The following is a 19,061-nucleotide window of genomic DNA, read 5'->3' as shown; positions in this document are numbered from 1 at the left end:
TGGCACGAGCTCGACGCGTGCCTCTGCGTGCGTGCACGTGCCACCTGGGGGGCGACCCGTGCCTGCGCTCAGGTAGATAGAAAGGGGGAGGGGCTGTTGCCGGATGACGTCAAAGGAGGCTGAACGCAGAAGGTGCAGCCGCGTCCGGACAACGTGAACTCGTTAATTAGCGAGCGTCACCGTGCGTCGCGCTCAGCGGGGGCTCCGATTGGTCCGCTTTCCGCTGTCGGTCACGCGCTCACCCGAGCACACACGCACGCGCGCACGCTCGTGGCTCCAGCATCACGAGCGGCGGCGGTGGTGGTGGTGGCGGGAGCAGCAGCAGAGAAAGCGGCCGCGCACGGAGGGATTTACCTTTGGACGCTTCTTAGTCGCACTCGATCCAGAAAAGGCGAAGGATGGCGCGGACGGAGGGGACGCACTGAGCGGGAGGCGAGGCGGTGGAGGTGAGGGGGGGGGCAGGCAGCGGACACCGGACACCGCTCCGTCTGGAGTAGATGATGCTGATTTGCCGCAGGCCCCGCCATCGTGAAATCGGATACCGACTTGCGGTGGATGGGGTGACCGAGCTCGCTGCTCCGCCGGGGAGGTCCCTGCCTTCGGACGTTACCGGGGTGGGAGCTGCCTGTGCCCGGTTCTAAGGAAGGAAGGAGTGGCAAGAGGGGAAAATGCAGACGGAGGAGGAGACGGCCACCGCAGAAGAGCCCATTTTGGACGAAGGTTCAGGACGAGAGCAGGTGAGGAAGGACATTTGTTTTAGTGTCTTGTGACGAGACGTGTGCGTGTGTGGATAGGAAGAGTCCGAGTGGAGCAAACTTGTGCATGATTTGTTTCTTTAAAAATAAATAAGAAGAAGAATAAAAGACACCTTCAGCTTTCTTGTCACTGCAGGTTATTTCTAAATAACCCAGCTTTTCCACATCGTGCACCACAACCCGTGTTTGATGGCGTTTTCCCTCTGAAGTCCTTGGTGCGTTAAACACGAGCAAGGACGCGGGACAGGACCTTGACTTTAATATGAATGGAGACCAGGCTGTGCTTTGGGTAAACGGGGACGGGGAGGGAACTCCTAAATATCCGTGCAGAATCAAATCCACAGCACTGATCCGCCTGTAAACGCTGTGTGATGATGTGCTGGTTCAGTTTTTTCTGTTTTGTATGTGTGTTGTTGTTGTTTTTTTCTCCAGTGTAGTAGAGTTTGTTCATCTGCCAGCTGTCACCACACTAGAGGGTGACATCACAGTTGAGCCACACACCCACCTCTCAGTCAGAATTACACACGATGTGAAGGGTGAGATCACAGAACAACACCTCAGCAGCTGCATGTTCATTTATTTCCAACACGAGAGTTGTCATGTACTGGTGACAGCAGCATGGCGGCCTCCTTCTTTTCAACACACACCATTTATTACTGTACGCCTTACCTGAAGTCCTTCACCTGCTCCTGGACCATGATAATCAAAGTCGCGCACACTGGGAACATGGGGAGCAGCATCTTATTAAAAGGCTGGTGTTTACAGACGGTATGAAGCTGTAAATAAATCATCGCTCCCTGTTTGAAGGGTGGTGTTTTCAGTACAGCACCCTGCTACCCCACCGTCACCCACACTTCCACACAAGCCTTATCCTTTATTCAGACGCATCGCCTTTACAACGAGAACCATATTTGTTAGATATATGACAAATAATGACGTATGCCAGTTTCCAGGAAAAAAAGAAGTGGATAACTAAGGATGTGGGCATATCTGTGTCCTCACCACCAATCACTGCACTACTTAACAGGATGACTGAGCAAAGTTATTTATGCATGGGGTGTAATGGGACATATAGGACTGGCTGTAGAGCGATGGAAGAAACTATCAATTTCTATACTAGCAGAGTTTACTTAGTTAGGGTTGGGTCGACATCATTCCCAGAGAATAATAGGCAAGTAGTATTGGACATTAGATACAGCACCGACAGTTTTATTTGTTTCATCTTTACATTTTCTGCACGTGAGGTTTCATTGACTATAATGTCAGAAACCACCCTCACATTAGTGCTGGAAGTTTAACACCATCCTGTTATCAGGTTGTGTGAGCAAGGTGAGAACGAGGACTAGGAACTATGAAAATATATCCTCCACAATACCTATAATATGGTGGAGTGGTGATAAATATTTGAGTTGGATGTTTTTAAACGAGAGAAGACCTTGGTAGTGGTGTTGTGGTGCACACGGGGGGTGGGATTTGATTGTTTTCAATTAATGATGTACGCCCAGGCGGGCTGGAGATTCGTAAATGAATAATGCTATAATAAAAAACTAACCAGTCAGTGTTAGAAAATTGTTAAAAACTGCCCATCACAAAGCAGCAACCATTGGCTGTAGTAAACCCTGTCGATTAAACGACTAATCACTGTAGCTCTAATGTGCTTTAATGGTGTATATAACCTTTTTACTTTTAACTGACTAGAGGCAGTAAGCACAGTTTTATATCTTAATTGTCCAACTACTAGTACCAAGAAATGGCTAATAAAGCTGACAGGAGGAGACAGAATTAAGCATGTGGCGCTTGTCTGGTAGTAATTTAAAGACTCTAGCACATAATGTGTAGTTACTAAACGTCTTAAATGATGCCTTTCACTTTATTTCGCCTATATTCACTGCCTCCATCCGTGCCTGCTGTGCAGACAGTGCAGTGTAATCCAATGAATTCAGTCTGCATCTGTTCTCTGCCTCCATTACTCTCGCTCATCTTCCCCTCTTGGTCTCCTTCCTGTTTTAGATTCGCCTGTCATGGAGTATACAGCATCCTCCTATCTCTCTACTTGATTCTCACTCTCAAGCATTTGCACGCTCTTATCTCACTTAACCTCATTCACTCTCTAGACTATGGATGCATAAGTGTGAAGCATCTATATCAGGAATCCTACACAGTTTCTCATCACACCAGACCAAACATGGTTTTTCAAACAAAGAAAATAAGTGGTATATAAATGACGCCATGCATACACATGAAGTGAACAATTTAGATGGGGAATGGCTAACGTGGAGATGAGCTGCAATGAAATACTGTAGCAGCAGCCTGGCTGCCATCCTGGAGGAGGTCAACAAGGTGTAGAGCAGCTACAGGGGTTACTAATGGAGAATGTGTTTTATAAGATATGTGAAAGAATACAATTGCTGAAGGTGAGAAGGTGAAATGAGACATGAAATACTGCAGCAGACGCATTATGTGTAAAGCCTATAAAGCTCAAATGCTTTCAAACAAACCACCACACAATCGCCATGTTTTTCGCTGGTTACTTTTATTTTTTCTGTCAATGCTGATAAAAACAGCAAAACAATTCTTCTCTCTCTCTCTTTTTTTTTTTTTTTTTTAAATACTTCATTCCAAGCGCAGATGTTTCGTGAGTGCAACACTTGGATGTAATGCAATAAATGTCTCACTCCATTTTACAGATGTTCTAAATGAATTGTTGATTAAATTTAATTTATTCTTAATTTCCATCTGCTTCTAATAAGGTAGCAAATTGCTTCCTGCACCGAGAGATTTGATTCATTTTCTCATTCTGCTTCAATTTACCTTCTATTTGCAGCTTTTAGTGCACATGCTGGTTTTCAACCTCTTGTATTTTTCTTTTTGTCAAGAGAAAATAACCGAAGAATAGTGTTTTAACATGATGACACCCGAGACGACTGCTACTAAGCGATTTGTTTTTCCGGCACAGGCAGTAGAAACCTGACATCGTAAATAGCTCTCTCCAGTTGTGTTGAAATGACATATTATTTTTAACAGTGTATTGCAGGAGTCAACAGCACATTTTCCTTTCCTTCCTCACTTCATTTGCCACCCACATGCTACAGTAGGATTGCTAATTATAGCTGCTCCAGTCTCACCTAACCAGCTGAATCAGTGTGAGCTGAGAGACCGACGGAGAGCGAGAGAGAGGCGCACAATTGCTATTAGACACCTTTAAAACTCCTCTGTCCAGTACACAAATGAGATAAGTAGCCAAGATAGGTGAATAAAATACTAAAGATCCTGATTTATTTATGGTATAAGGGGAATAGAAAGAGACAGTTAGTGTGTATGTGGAAGAATTGGTACATCGCCACATTACTACAGTGTAAGGGAAGGAATTACTACAGTGTGCACAGGAATGCTCTTCCTTCAGTGACTGTAGATGCTGAGGGATAACAAAAAGTATGTAAAAGGGGAAATTCTGTCAGATAATGTGTTTTATGCATGAAACCCTGAATTGAAATCATTAATAAAAGAGTATTTTTTTTTCATGCACGAGCTGCTATATATCAGCTCTATTCAAAGGAGCTTCCAAGGAGGGCAGTCTGTACTTGTCCAGAATGAAATCCGACACCATCCAGATTAGGATATGAAGATTTATTTTCACAATGATGTTAAGTAGACTGAGGTTTCCTCTTTGATCTGTTCCGGTCCGTCATGAGAGCTGAGGCTCGAGAGAAACGGCAAACAGACAAAGGGTCATGAGGCATTAAAAAGTGACGAGGTTTTGCACCAGAAAATGTGACGTTTATTATAGAAACTTAAGTATTTGGTCCAATGTGCATCCCTGTTGACCACTAATTTAGTTGCAGAGCACATTTACCTTTAAGGTTTTGGAAGGTTTTCTTGTTTTATAACTTGTTCCTGCACTGTACAGATTTAGGCCCATGTGCGAACCCCAACTGACAGTAATGATGGAGCACACTATATCAGGAAAAAACACATTCACTTGACTTTGTAGTAGCTTCATACAATGTCTATAAAAAGTATTCACCTTCTTGGATGTTTTATCCTTTTTTTGAAATTATAAATCAGTCATGGTCAATAAAAGTTGGCCACTTTGACAATAAAATGTTAGAAAACTACCTCATTAATGTCAAAGTGAAAACGAGTTTCTACAAAGTAATGTCAATTAAATAAAAATATGTAAGGTGAAATCAGAGTTTGCATTAATATCCACCCCCTCCAAAATGACTAACCTAATCCAACAGAGGTCCAGATATTTGGTGCTAGTAGTCCCACAATTAGTGAAATGGGGATAACCTGAGTGCAGTGAATGCGTCTCAAGTGATTGCAGTAAAAAGACCAATACCATTACACCATGAAGACAAAACAACACTCCCAGCAACTCAGAGAACAGGTCATTGAAAAGCATAAGTCAGGGGATGGATACAAATAAATCTCCAAGGCACTAAACAACCCCCTGAGTTCAGTGAAATCCATCATCACGAAATGATAGGAATATGGCACATGTCTTAATCTGCCTAGAACAGGCCGTCTACAAGAACTGCGTGACCGTGCAAGAAGGAGACTAGTGAGAGAGGCAACTAACACACCGATGACCACTCTGAGGGAGTTACAGGCTTCAGCAACTGAGATAGAAGAGACTGTTCATACAACAACTGTTGCCCGGGACAGTGGCAAGGAGAAAGCCACTGTTGAAGAAAACTCATGTTAAATCACAAATTGAGTTCGCCAAAAGGCATGTGGAAGACTCCATGGTCAAGTGGAAGAGGGTTCTTTGGTCTGATGAGAATAAATTGTGCTTTTTGTCCATTAGACAATACGCTATGTTTGGTGCACACCAAACACTCCACAACACTACAAACACACCATCCCCACTGTGAAACAAGGTGGTGGCACCATCATGCTGTGGGGATGCTTCCCAGCAACCAGCCCTGGAAGGCTTGTTAAGCTAGAGGGTAAGGCATAATATAGGACAATCCTGGAGGACAATCTTATTCCGTCAGCAAGACAACAACGGCTTGGGAGAAGATTTGTTTTCCAGCAAGGCAATGAAGCATACAGCGAAAGCTGCACAGAAAGGGTTTAACGACAACAAGGTGAATGTTCTGGAGTGGACGAGTCGAAGCCCAGACCTCAATTCAATAGAGAATTTGCGGATGGACTTGAAAAGGGCTGTTCACACCCGATCCCTACCCAACCTGACAGAGCTTAAGCAGTTTTACAAAGAAGAATGACAAAAATATTGCAGTGTCCAGATGTGCAAGCCTAACTGCCTGTCCTATCCACACAGATTGATTGCAGCCAAAGGTGCATCTACTAAATACTGACCTGAAGGGGGTGAATATTAATGCAAACACTGATTTCACCTTATATATATTTATTTAATTGACATTACTTTGTAGAAACCTGTTTTCACTTTTAAGGTATTTTTCTGAAATGTATTGGTCAAACTTTTATTGACCGTGATTGATTTATAATGTAAATAAAAGAATGAAACATCCAAGGGCATGAATACTTTTTATAGGCACTGCAGTTTGACTTGGTTATTATTGCTGTAATACCAAGTTCCCTCAGTTAACTGTGAGTGGAGCATCTTCAGGCAGAGAACTGCTCATACTGACAAATACTGATCGGCATAAGTGCAAACAAGGATAATTTGACTCCTGTCTCGGGGCTGATTTTCTCCTCACCTGGCACACCAGCTGGAGGGACGTGATGAAAATGTGCGTAGTTTCTTTTTTTATTGCTCGAATTTTCTTTTTTTGGCATCAATGTCTGCAGAAGGTAAAGGGAAAAGGACAGAGAAGAGAGAGAATTGGAGCCAGCGAGACAAAATGAGGGGAAACGAAGCAGGGAGGGCAACCGAAGGACAAGAAGGATGGATTTTGGCAGAGGAGTTCCCTGTAGAGAGGTGCCGTCTGTCACTGCTGCCATCTATTCAGGCTCCCTCTCTCCCTTTCTCAGTTTGCTTCCTTTCATACTTGCATTCATGAAAAGTTCATGGCCGTTTCTGTCTCTCTCACGCTCCTCATCCCTTCTCTTCCCCTCTTTCTACATAACACTTTCAGTCCAATCAATTCACTCAGAGACAGACTTTCAGGGAGGATGTAATAGAGGAGATGTGGGGGGTGAGGATGAAGGGGAAGTGAGGCTGAGGTTGGGATGGGAAAGTGAATGCTTAGGAGGTGGGAGGGAAAATTCAGGAAAAGAGTCGGGGGGTGGGGGGTTAGATTATATAAGTAAAGAGAAAGAGGATGTGGAGCAAGAAAGGCAGAAAGCAAACTGTGATATTGAATTAATATTGCTGACAGTATGAGAGAGGAAGGAAAGGAGTGAGTGATTAAATGAGGGGCTTGTGTGTTTGATGGATGGGAGGTAGTGGTGTGCTGAAAGGACAGGCAGCCTTCGATGAAAGAGGACAGGACACTGGTGTCATCCCATCTTTTTTTTTTTTTTTTTTTTTGTCATCTGCTTTATTGCCCTTGCACCTTGTCGCATTCAGCGCGAAGCAGAGGCTAACAACACGGAGAGAGAGCACCCATACAAGTGTAGAGGCAAATAAACACCCCTTCACATGTGACATGCATGCACATGCAACATGCATAATACACAAGCTTTTCTGCTTTGGCACGACTCCAACATCTCCCCGTGCTGTCTGTCCCTCAAATACACAAATTGCAGCTGCAGTGATATGCTGCTGATGTTGGACTGGAGTCCGTTAGCAAGAGAACAGTCTAGAAGCATCGTTCTGATCTAAATTATTCACATACTCTCCTCTGGCGTGCATGCTGGCGTGAGTGTGGATACAAAGAGACGGCGAGAGAAAGAAGAAGAGCAAATTAGACAATAGACCATCTATGTGTGTGCATCTAATGCATACAGAGTGTGTGTGTGTGTGTGTGTGAGTGAGTGCACTGTAATATGATGTCTTCACAGTGCTATTGCAAAGTGCAAGTGTTCACTTAGAGGGAGGCATAAAGTGTGTGTGTGTGTGTGTGTGTGTGTGTCTAATATACAGCAGCACTTATGCAGTGATGGGCTGATGATGGGCATGTGATGGTGTGATGCATTCCTCTGGTCAAGACCTCAGCTTACGCACTGGCTCAGGAATATGACTGTGTTTACCAAACAAGAACATCATGACTAATAAAAACCTGGAGTTTACTGGTTACACAAAATCTGTGCTGCCGCCTTGACAAGCACGTCAATGTACCATTATATCTTGTCTAATTTTGACTTGGCTGATGGTTAAATATGTACTTTTTGACACCTAATGTATTATTTAATATAATATTGACTGTCTTTTATAGGAACTTAAACGTGCATCAAATCTCCTGGCACAGTTCAGACTGGTTTCCCTAAATGTGTGGCTAATGTTACATACACATACGCTGCACTACATGGATGAATGGATGATTAGATGTTATGCAGAGTATTTTATGTACCAGAAATTGAAATATAACTTGGTTGCTGATGTGAACAGTTTGTCTACACAGTTTTTTCTAATAATGGTGCGAAAGATATGAATACAGTCTGTTAGACAACCATGTCTTTCGAATTCCATGCCCCCAATGAGTATTTCAGGCTTGATGGTTATAGTAAAGGATACAGTCTCTTCACTGTGTATTTGTCATGATTGACGAAACTCGTTCAGACCCTCAACAGTATTTCTGCAGCTCCTTTAACAGTTCATACTATTATATATTTAGCACCAGTTCAAAATGTCTCATTGTTAATACAATAAAATAACTACAAACTTTTCAGGCAGTGCCTCAGTGTGCACTCATCAGCATCTTAGCACTAAATCCCTCTTCCTCTTCTCTGTGTCCCCTCAGCAACGGCCAGTCCAACAGTCTCTGGCATCCTCCCTGTGTCGGGAGTCCCACTGGAAGTGCCTCCTCCTGACACTCCTCATGTACGGCTGCTTTGCCACGCTCGCCTGGTGTGCTCTCTGTCGGGTACCTGTTCTTGGCTCCTCCTCCATACCTCTCGGTGCTGATGACGATGCCACCTCGGCGGCCTACTATAATGACATCTTGCACTTGGAGAGTCCGTGCTCTAGTGGCTACGTCTACATCCCCCTGGCCTTCCTGGCCATGCTGTATGTGGTTTACTTAGTGGAGTGTTGGCACTGCTTCTCCAAGACGGCCATGCTGGCTCATGCTGAGTTCCAGGTATCTGTCGAAACCAGTTTTTGGCATCAGATTTAATGCTGAGTAAGAAGCCAGATGGCTTAAAAACACCAGAGGTCAGCACCCAGCAGACTGTGGAGTGTAATGCTGCAGTAGGAGTCTTGCAATACATCTGACCTTGACCCCAGACACTAAAGTATTTGTTTACTCATTGACTCTTGCTTAGTTTGGTAGTGTGTCAGCATACTGCCTGAAATAAAGCAGCTAAATAAATAAAAAAGATGCTGCATTACATGTCTGCACAGACAGTTACTGTGGAGCAAACATACAGGGCAGTAAGAGTCTTCCACAGCTGGGATTTGCATGCAGTATACTCAGAAATGTTCACACTCCCGGGCAAAGAATGCTGTTTTACTTTCAGTTTCCTCCTTAAGTGGAGAGAGAAATTATACTTGCTCGCTCATGTGGAAATGAGCTAACCTGGGGGAGTCTATCTTTTGTCTATTCTGGTCTGCTCTGTCAGTTATCAGGAAGCCCCAGAAGAACAGTGCTTACTGTTCATCTGCCACTGCCAACAACAAACTATTTTTATATTGGTCCACACAGTGAGGGGTACAAATGCTGTGACTAAGACAGCTCTAAATAGACTAAAAAATAAATCATTACACCATAGCAAACGTGGACAGACTCTGTTTTGCACAATATGCAACAATGCTGTCTGCAAACTAAAGAAACGTAATTGTTTCTGATTGTCCTGCCATGGCAAAGACTGCTCAGGCTGGGTTACATCTTTATATTCTTGATAACTCATTCTCACTTGTACCAGGTTTTCATGGAGAGGAAACAGTAATTGATGACTAAAATAGTCAAATGCAGGACTGGCATAACTTAAATGTCACATTAATTAATTAATTAGATTATTCCTTCATCCGTTGATGCAGGAAGTGTACGAGCGCGTGCAGAGACTTCAGCAGGCCACACCTTGCATTTGGTGGAAGGCGATCAGCTATCACTATGTGAGGAGGACGAGGCAGGTGACAAGATACCGCAACGGGAATGCATATACAACCACACAGGTGAGAGGAGCTCTTATGGTGCACACGGCCAGTTCCTCTCTTTTTCCACTCTTTTCTTTTTATATGAAGAGCTGCACTGTACAAGCTTGAGTTATAATTTTGGAAACATCTATAATAACTGCTCTGCAAATCTTAATTTCTCCTATAGTGAAATATTGCGGAGCTGTGTGCAAACAGCTGTGTGCAGTAAGAGAAATATCATTCTATTTAGTAATCATGCTTTATTAATTCCTGAACCATATACGAAGGTTAAAATGAGTTCCCAGTAACTTTAATCTTCCATTCTTAAACGTCTCTTCTGTTCTCCTTCCCCTTCTCCCTTTTTCCTCTCCACCTTCCTCAGGTCTACCATGAGCGAGTGAACACCCATGCCTCCAGCTCAGAGTTTGACTACGCCCGTTATGGTGTCAAAGACGTATCGAAGGAGCTGCTGGATCTGCAGCTGCACCCTGCTGTTCGCCTCCGTTTCACCAAGTGTTTCAGGTTAGATACACACGGAGACGTTGCTTTTTAAAATTATTTTATGGATGCAAACATGGTGCCAACTGGTTTTTGTTCTCTTTAGCTTCTCCAGTGCACGTGCTGAAGCTGCCTACCTCACCCAGGTAAGTAGTGGTAATAATTAAATCTATTTCATGTAGTTTATTCTGTATTTTTTTCTATAAAATGTGATTTCAAAAAAGTGCTATAATGTCTTATATGCTCCTCTTTTCTGATCCAAGCGAGCGCGTTTCTTTGGGGAGAACGAGGGACTCGACGATTACATGGAGGCCAGGGAAGGGATGCACCTAAAGAATGTGGATTTTCGTGAACACATCCTAGCGTTCCCAGATCCCGCTCATCAGCCGTGGTTTTCGAGGCACAGGGTGTTCTGGCTGGCCTCGGCTTTCCTCCTGTCATGGCCCCTGCGGGTGGTGTCAGAATACCGCACAGCATATGTCCACTACCATGTGGAGAAGCTGTTTGGGGAGGAAGAGGATAGTGGTGGAGGAGGAGGTGGAATAGGGCCAGGAGCAGGTGGGAGAGGGGATGGGGTGGAAGGAGGGACTGAGAATGGAGTCCACCCAGGAGGAATTGGGATTGGTGTAAATGGGACGAGCTACAGAGCCATCTCGCGGGTCAACACAGTGGACATGACAGAATTAGAATGGCACATCCGCTGTAACCAACAGATGGTCCCGAGCTACTCTGAAGCCCTTCTTATGGACTTGGACACAAGCGGGGGGTCAAACCCCACTGCCTCTACGCCCATCTCTGGACCGCCAGGCACCATACCCAGCCAGGGGCCCAACCCGCCTCCCCTAGCGCTGCCTGTAGTGTTCAACTCAGCTTACCTCCTCCAGAGCTGCCCCCGTTGCCGGAGGACCACATCAAGTTCCAGCCTCCCGTCCAGGCTAAGAGCTCCAATGGGAACCACAGCCCTCCTGAATGCTACTGTGGCAGGGATCAGGGCAGCAGGGCCCGGAGGTGGGGGTATCGGAGGAAGGTTGGTGCTCAGTCGGAGTGGATTCTCTTTGGGGAGACTAGGAGGCGGGCGTCCAAACAGCCTGTTTCATTCAAGAAGCATGGGGGGAGGGATAGGAGGAAGTAGGGAAGAAGGAGGAGTAAGTGCAGGAGGAGGAGGTGGAGGAAATAGTGGAGGTGGAGGAGGTGGAGGTGGTGGAGGAGGAGGAGGAGGATTCCTTGGTTTAGGCTCAAGACAGGACAACGAAGAGACCAGAGCAGTGCTAGAAGGGGACGGGGATGATGACGAGGAGGAAGAGGAGCAGGTGGAGGAGGTTAGGAGAAGGGAAGACAGAGGAAGAGGGGTTAGAGAGAGGGATGAAGAAGCAGAGCAAGAGAGTGGAGGTGGAGGCGAAGTGAGGCAGGGCGAGAGGGACCGACCTCCATCCTACCAGGATGCATTCTTCTTTCCTGTGCTCATCATACACGGAGAGGAGAGCTGCCACGCCGGAGATGACATGTGACGAACTAGAAAAACCAACACATCAAGAGAAGAAAGTGTGAGCAGAGGCCGAGGGAGATGAAAGAGTGCACTGAACAGAGAGAACGGAGAGCATCGAAGGAGCTAATGAGGGGGAAATGAGATGGGATAGATCTGAGAATTGAATGAAATGACAGACTGAGGTTGATGGGAAAAGAGCTGGTTGACAGTTTACCAACCACAGTAAGGGAGGTAAGAAGACGGAAGTACCACAGAGGAAGGCGGCAGTGGACAGAAGAGTGTTTAATAGATGAAGAGTAGGAAAGGAAATGAGAATGTACTTTAAGAGGAGTGTTGAAACAGAAAAGAGGGAGCAAGGATTGTTTGATTAGAATCATAAAGGGGCAGAAAACACACTGGTAAAAAGGCCAAGATACAGTGGGATGGAAAATGATTGGAGGCCAGGAAATTCTTGCAATTGTAGTCACACGGAGATTGTGTTAGAGAGAGGGTGACAGATGGGAAACTCGAATGACAGGAAGACTGAAAACTTAGGAATGTCTATATCTATGCAAGAAACAGGAGAGGGAGGAGTAACTGAAGATGGCAGCATGGAGAGCAGTGACAAGAAACTGGCCGAGTAGTAGGTGAGCCAACAATTAGAAAAAAAGAAAAAGGCTATTGTGAAGAGATAAAGAGGAAATATTCCCAAATATGTGAGTGAGGAAGATGAAGTAGAAACGTACTGTTGTTAAGGTAAGATGCCAAAAAATAAACAAGGTAGGAAAATCCAAGAGTACAGGAGTGTATTACAGAAACAACCCAAACCATGACGGATCAGTTTACCCTAAATCTTTCTTTGTTTGGCCAACAAATGATTCAGATTCCTTCATTTCACACAGGAGAATTTAAGAAAAGAAAATGAGGAGAAAACAGAGATTACCACAGATACAAAACATCCGTTAGCAGCAGAATCTAATGAGGAAAGATAAGTAATATTCAAATAGTTCACCATATTAACTCCATTAATAACTTATTCAGACTTTTTAAGACTTACTGTACAGCTCCACTGTACCGGACTAGTTTTAGTGCCAATAAAAGAGGAGAAACCTTCATCTCTCCCCCGTCTTTACATTTACGTGGCCATCTTACTCCTCGCTGTACCATTAGCTTCCCCACCGCTCTCTGTCCATTACTGTTATGGAGCTAAGAGGGGGGGAAAAAAGAGCTCAATAAGCAGGGGAGCCATGGCTTCCTCTACTTCTCGGCTCGCCGCATTGTTCTTTGGTCATGCTACAAGTGCTGAGGTGTAATTCTGACCAACACATCTATTGCTTTTTTGTAAAACAAGACTGCTGTAGTGAGTCATCTTATTTTTCTCAGTCACCTTCTGTTTCTGCTCATCGCTTTATCCTAAAGATGTGGATACGTGATACACCTCTCTCTGCTACTGGACATGGAGCGGTCAGATTTCATCTCCGCTCATTCCACATATTACATGTCCTTTTGGATCGGATTTTATAAACCAGATATTTCATACTAACGTTTCTGACCTCTCACTATTATGTCTACAGTGAATAAGAAACTGTGAACAACTTACTTTGTTACTTATATTTCCCACATGCGCAGTTAAAATGTACATAAACAGGCCTTTAAAGACACCGTGCTTCATGTAAGAACATATTTTTATATATATTGTTCATACAACACATCAGATTCTTTAAATGCTCTTAAATGCATCAACTTATCAGAATTTACTAAATTCAGACCAGATGGTTCCCAGTTCCTGTTCGTGAGGAGCTGCACGCCCGCGAGATTTGATCATTAACATAATCAACTCTCCCAAAACAAGGCTGCTGGTTTCGATTCATTTGTGAAAAGGTCTCGGTCACAGACAGAATCGAACCCAAAACAATTAGACAACGGTGCGTTTGTCAGAAATGAATGGTCATGACAGTGATAAATGATGCAGTCAGCAGGACGACAATCACAGAGACTTTAGAGAAGAGAATATTCCAGCCTTCAGGAGGTGATTTTACACTGTCAGGTGTTAGCAAAGCCTGATAGAGGACAGAGATCTGTGTTAAAGCCCTGATGCAACAAGAGGAGGGAGGGAATCATCCCACTTTTAACTGGAAACTGTAGAAACTGCTGTGTTGAAAAAAAGCCACTAAGATTTATTTAAAAAAAACAAAAACGCCCTTTAGAAATAAGTCAAACTGCGAGGACAAGAAAAGGAATCTCCTCCATCACTACAGAAGTTGCTAACAGGTTGTGATTTTCAGACGCAGTAATCGTACAATTATTGAACTCCAGCAGTTTACGTTTGCATGATTGAACTGTAGTTTTAAACACTTAAGCAATATGAAAGAAAATACAATTTACAATAGCCAGAAAACCTTCGTCAAGTAACGGTACACTATATATCACAGTACGTGTTAAAGCATGAAAAATCACCTCCTTATCCGAGTAATGTCCGTATTATTGGACTGCATGGGAAGTAAAACCTGAGCCGTGAAGCTCAGCTGGTTTTCTCATAACAGAATAACATACAAGAAGATTTTTACTTTTATTTACTTTGTATTTTTAGAGTAGAGGGTTATCAAAATCCTCTATATGACCACAGTGTGTACTTCCCCGCCCTGTGATAGATGTTTGGCCTTAAATCGTGCCATGTTGCTACCACCTCCTCTTAAAGAATCATCTGCAAATAAGTAAAAACGCTCTCTGAAACATCGCCTTACAATGAAAACATGTAAACGTTAGCTGGCTTAGAGATGCACGTAACTTAACAAAAGCTATTGTGCAGCAGCTACTAGCAGCTATGTAGTAATAATGGCCGCCTTTTCCAAATGCAGTGCCAAAAAGCAGTGACCCATGATCAATCAAAACAAATTTAGACACATTTAGACAAGGGCATAGACGAGAATCCATAGGGGATGGCTCTTTATCCTACTTTCTGACTTGGTCTGTTCATGGAAAATCAGCGCAGGGAGAGGCAGATGGCACAGACACACAAAAAAAAAGATTCATCAGTGCTTGGATGCATATATGTTGCACAGCACAGTGAACCTGCATTAGTAGCAAGAAGCAGTTAGGGTAGTTAGATGAACATTTCTTAGTGCTCCCTGCAAACAGGTCACTTTAGCCGCTTCGTGATGTTGGAAGGCTCTCCCTCGTTCTCTATCTGCTTCCTTCAGACATGATACTGAAAAGCACACCGAAAGAATGACGCCCAAGGCAACCGCTTTGCGTGGAGTGGAGCAGAAACCGTGCTTCACGCGCTGTGAACGAATGACGGGCGCATTAACCGACACATGCAGGGGCGCAAATATGTAACAACAAAAAAAATATCCGGAGGCGGCAAGGAACGTCCTCTTCGGAGAAACTTTCTGGAAAGAAAATGTAGAGCGTAACCTGGTTTGGTGTACAGGACACACACACACATATACACACACACATAGTTGACACTGATTCTGGTTCCCAGGTTTTCAGTAGCACAGGGGGACACTGAGCTGGTCTGGGGACAAGAAAACAAATGGACAAAATCATGTGGGAGAAGAATAAAGAGCAACTAGGACAAATGTTGCTCTATGACTGAAGAAGAGAAGAGGGACGAATATTGCTTGAAAGGCAGAAAGAGTGAACGTGTGATATGAAGACAGTTCTTTTTTTACAGCCTATTAATCATCATTCAGCCTCTTGACTTGTACATGTAGATAAACGGTCTCCATTAATGTCCTTCGACGAAAAGAAAAAAGCACTAAAAACACTCGACACACTCCTGTGCTGATTTTAATTGCTAGGTCACGTCGCCGTCACAAATGTTCGATCACTCACTTTAGTTATTTTAATTGTAATAATGTGGCTTTGAAGGTTCTGTTCAAATGTGTATAAGCTCACATATTCAAATCACTGAACTCCTTCTTAAAATCTGGTTGCTTTTACTTTTCTATAACAAAAAAAGTGACAAAACAAGAAAAATTGTGATTTGTCACTTTGAGATCATCTTTATACTTGAGTAGACATTATTTCTGGTTAAGTGATGTCTAAAATCTAAATGCCTTTTTATGCATTGTCATGTCTCTTTGCTTTTTCTTTTTCAATTTCTTCTTCATTTTTTATTCTTTTTTTTTTTTTTTTGGCTAAACAATTGATTGTAAGTCACTCTTGCCTGCGAGCCTATTTCATTTATTTTAGGCTGAGAAGTGTTTTTCCACTTCATATATGTGTTGTTACTGGATATTTCTACGGTGTTTTATTATCCGAGTGTGTCAAAAGGTGTGCCAAGAGAACTTTGTGCCCATGATGTCTCGCACAAACGCGCACTCATGCGTGCTTGCATGTGTAGTCACCGCAGTGAAGCAGCCATTATAACAGCTTACTTTAGACTAGAGGGACATTAATCCAGTACTCATAACAGCCCCCACGCGTTCAGAGGATCGCCACAAACCTGTGCACGCGCTGCAAGAATGAAGCCGCCATGCTATGTTGCCTTTGCGTGTCTGACGTTGCCAACTTTTCCGCTCAGGATTTCAGTTGATGCTGCACTCCTGTGTTAACACAAGCTGTCTTGACACATAGAAATCCATTAACATGCCAAACTGCAACAAAAAAGAGAGAATGAGTTGATCCTCAACAGCACATTTGGTCTGTTGACCAATCACTGAGGTGCATAAATCCACCTAGTATCCATCACACATTGTGTGTTTGGTCCGTTGGGTTTCTGTCCACTAGGTGGCAGCAAAGCCTTACATATTGTGACAGCACACACGTGCATCTGTCTCAAAGTTCAACTAACAGTGAGCCCTGAGACCTGTTAACAACCTGCTCTCTGTCAAATTGAGCGTGTTTCACATTCGCAGACCCTCAGTCAATGATGTCAAACCTGGAAATTTTGTCTTTGGCAGCTGATGAAAAGCACCCGCTGTGACATCACTGTATGATGTGTGGCAGAGTAGCGCAGGCTGATGTGTGAATGTGCATTTATTGTCTAAGCCTCCTCTGCTTTTATTGCTTTTCTTCTAAACATGATTGAATGTGTTGCAAAGCGACGTTGCCCACTGCTTCCTGCCTGAACTGTATGTTGCTGAGCAGCTTTCTGACCTTGTACCACGACCAATGGGAGCTTCAGTCATTTACCTGACAGCACTGTTTTCATGATAAAGGCTTGTTGCATTTTTTCACGGAGCCTCCATTTCTACAGCATAACACACCGTGGCTGTGTCGCTCTGTATGAGCTGAACAACGGCGCTCAAATCCACAGCCTACATGGTTTTACGTGTGCACAGAATTCTTATTTTCCATCAGTTTATTTATTTATTTAATTTTATTCATCAACACCATCACTTATACAATGCTCTAGCAAATATGACCGATGTATTGTTGTCAATACAATTACTGTTTCTCTTGTGGTGATGGGATGAGTTGATCATATCAAGTTTGTCAAACACTGTAAAAAAACATGTCGAGAATTGGTTTGACTTGAAGTCACATGAATTCCAGCTGCATTTAGATTTCACATTTGGTTAGCCCTAATGTTGATACTACAAACCATCAGGCGAAGAACAGAAAAATGTCATCCACGCACTGTTTCACGTACTGTTACTGTATATTTATACAAGTAAAAACTGACCAAAGCACAATTCAGGCTACTCGTTTGACCTCTGACTTCAGACACTTTAATGTGAATGTCTGTGCTTTTTCTTTAAGTTTCATTAACTTATTAACTAAAAACCAGCAGCTGAGCTCACTGTCTCTTCTTTTCCACAGACACTTGTTGTATTGATATTAAATAATTAAGTAATCTGTGGAGTTTAAGACGAGGCATTAGCGTCAGTATAATGAGAACGAAGAGGGTCAGATTAAATTTGTCAGCCAATCTACAAATGGGAGTTTTAAAGCTGCACCACCTGCTCAAGTCACACCTGGTTTAAACATTTACTGTGTCACCTGATCGTTGAGTATCTCCAGTGGACAATAAAGCTACAATAAGCCGATTTTACTTTTTAACTTTTTATTCAATGCCGCTGGATTACGTGTGAGCTGTCGAACACATGCATTGTTACCACAGTGTCGTTATGTACATGCAGCCTCTGTGGAGTTGAAACAATAATGTCACATACAACGCGTTATTGTCTTACACATTGATGTGTAAAAAGCCGGGAATGGGCTTTCTATTCAAGCACCGTCAAGCAAAATGTCCTCAGTATTTAAGCTACGTACTATGTAACTGATAATGAGATTGTCAATATCACACCAGATTATAGCTGCTGGCACTCGCCTGTGTAAAATAATGTGAGTCAGCCGAGTGCCGAGGTTTAAGGTGGGGGAGCTGTTACTGATGCGATGATGATGACAATGAATTATCATGGAAGATACAAATAAAGCCGATCTGCTTGGTAAACCAGAATGTGGTCTTGTTTTTCTAACTTAATCATTTATAATGGTGCTTCCTGTCGTCACCTGCGTGTCTGTAGATTTTAGGATGCTGGTGGTTTGATGTAGTGGGATTTATCCCACAAAGTCATGGAAGTACATGCTGCTTAAAAGAAATTGAGGACCTCATTACTGAAGTCCACGACTGCGAACGGGTTTAGTTTATTGCTAATTTGGGTTCAAATCTCAAGTCTAAGACGCTTGATCCAGTTTATTTTGACAATCAGGATGAACAGAGTTAAGAAGTACTACAGCTCCCAGGTTGCATCTTGTGTCAGATTTGTCTAATTTTACTGTTTTCTGTGTTAATCAAAGACATAAAAATATATTGTTTATGTTTATGAATTGTTTTCCTTTCAGTAGGAGTTGTTGTGTCGGTACAGTATAGATAATAATACTACTTCCCATATAAATGTCTTTAGCTTGTCTTTCGTTTTCATCCGCACTTAACTAAATAGAAGAAGGAGGCAGGTTTATACCAGTTGCATTGATAGATTTCCCAACATACTAACAATACTCTATCATCAGTTTGACAGGATTCAAATCACCTGTAACTAAAACTAGTGCTTATTCAAATCAGAGTGTGTCGTGCTGCCCAGAGCACCTGCTCTGTGTGGGATCTAATACATGTATCTCTTTGAGGACCTCTGTATTTTGTCTGAAAGAGTTGTTTAAGTGCGTAGCTTTAAGGTTCAGTGCTAATTTTGATAAGTGAAGGGGTTACTTGTGGTCGTTAAGG

At 43.2% G+C, this 19,061-nt stretch overlaps 1 protein-coding gene across 1 annotated transcript; it reads left to right on the top strand.

Annotated features, from left to right (window-relative positions):
• The first annotated feature begins 507 nt into the window (after window positions 1–507).
• Window positions 508–18,287, top strand: LOC113157874 (transmembrane protein 151B). The gene is made up of 6 exons (XM_026353521.1): window positions 508–737; window positions 8,588–8,926; window positions 9,826–9,960; window positions 10,304–10,443; window positions 10,526–10,565; window positions 10,683–18,287. Exons 1-6 carry the CDS (start codon window positions 669–671, stop codon window positions 11,925–11,927), a joined length of 1,968 nt encoding a protein of 655 aa, XP_026209306.1. The 5' UTR covers window positions 508–668; the 3' UTR covers window positions 11,928–18,287.
• The last annotated feature ends 774 nt before the right edge of the window (window positions 18,288–19,061 follow it).

The sequence above is a fragment of the Anabas testudineus genome, chromosome 18, assembly GCF_900324465.2.
Source record: "Anabas testudineus chromosome 18, fAnaTes1.2, whole genome shotgun sequence".
Taxonomy (NCBI): Eukaryota; Metazoa; Chordata; class Actinopteri; order Anabantiformes; family Anabantidae; genus Anabas; species Anabas testudineus.
The sequence above is the reverse complement of the archived record's forward strand: the minus strand, read 5'-3'. Positions and strand labels throughout refer to the sequence as shown.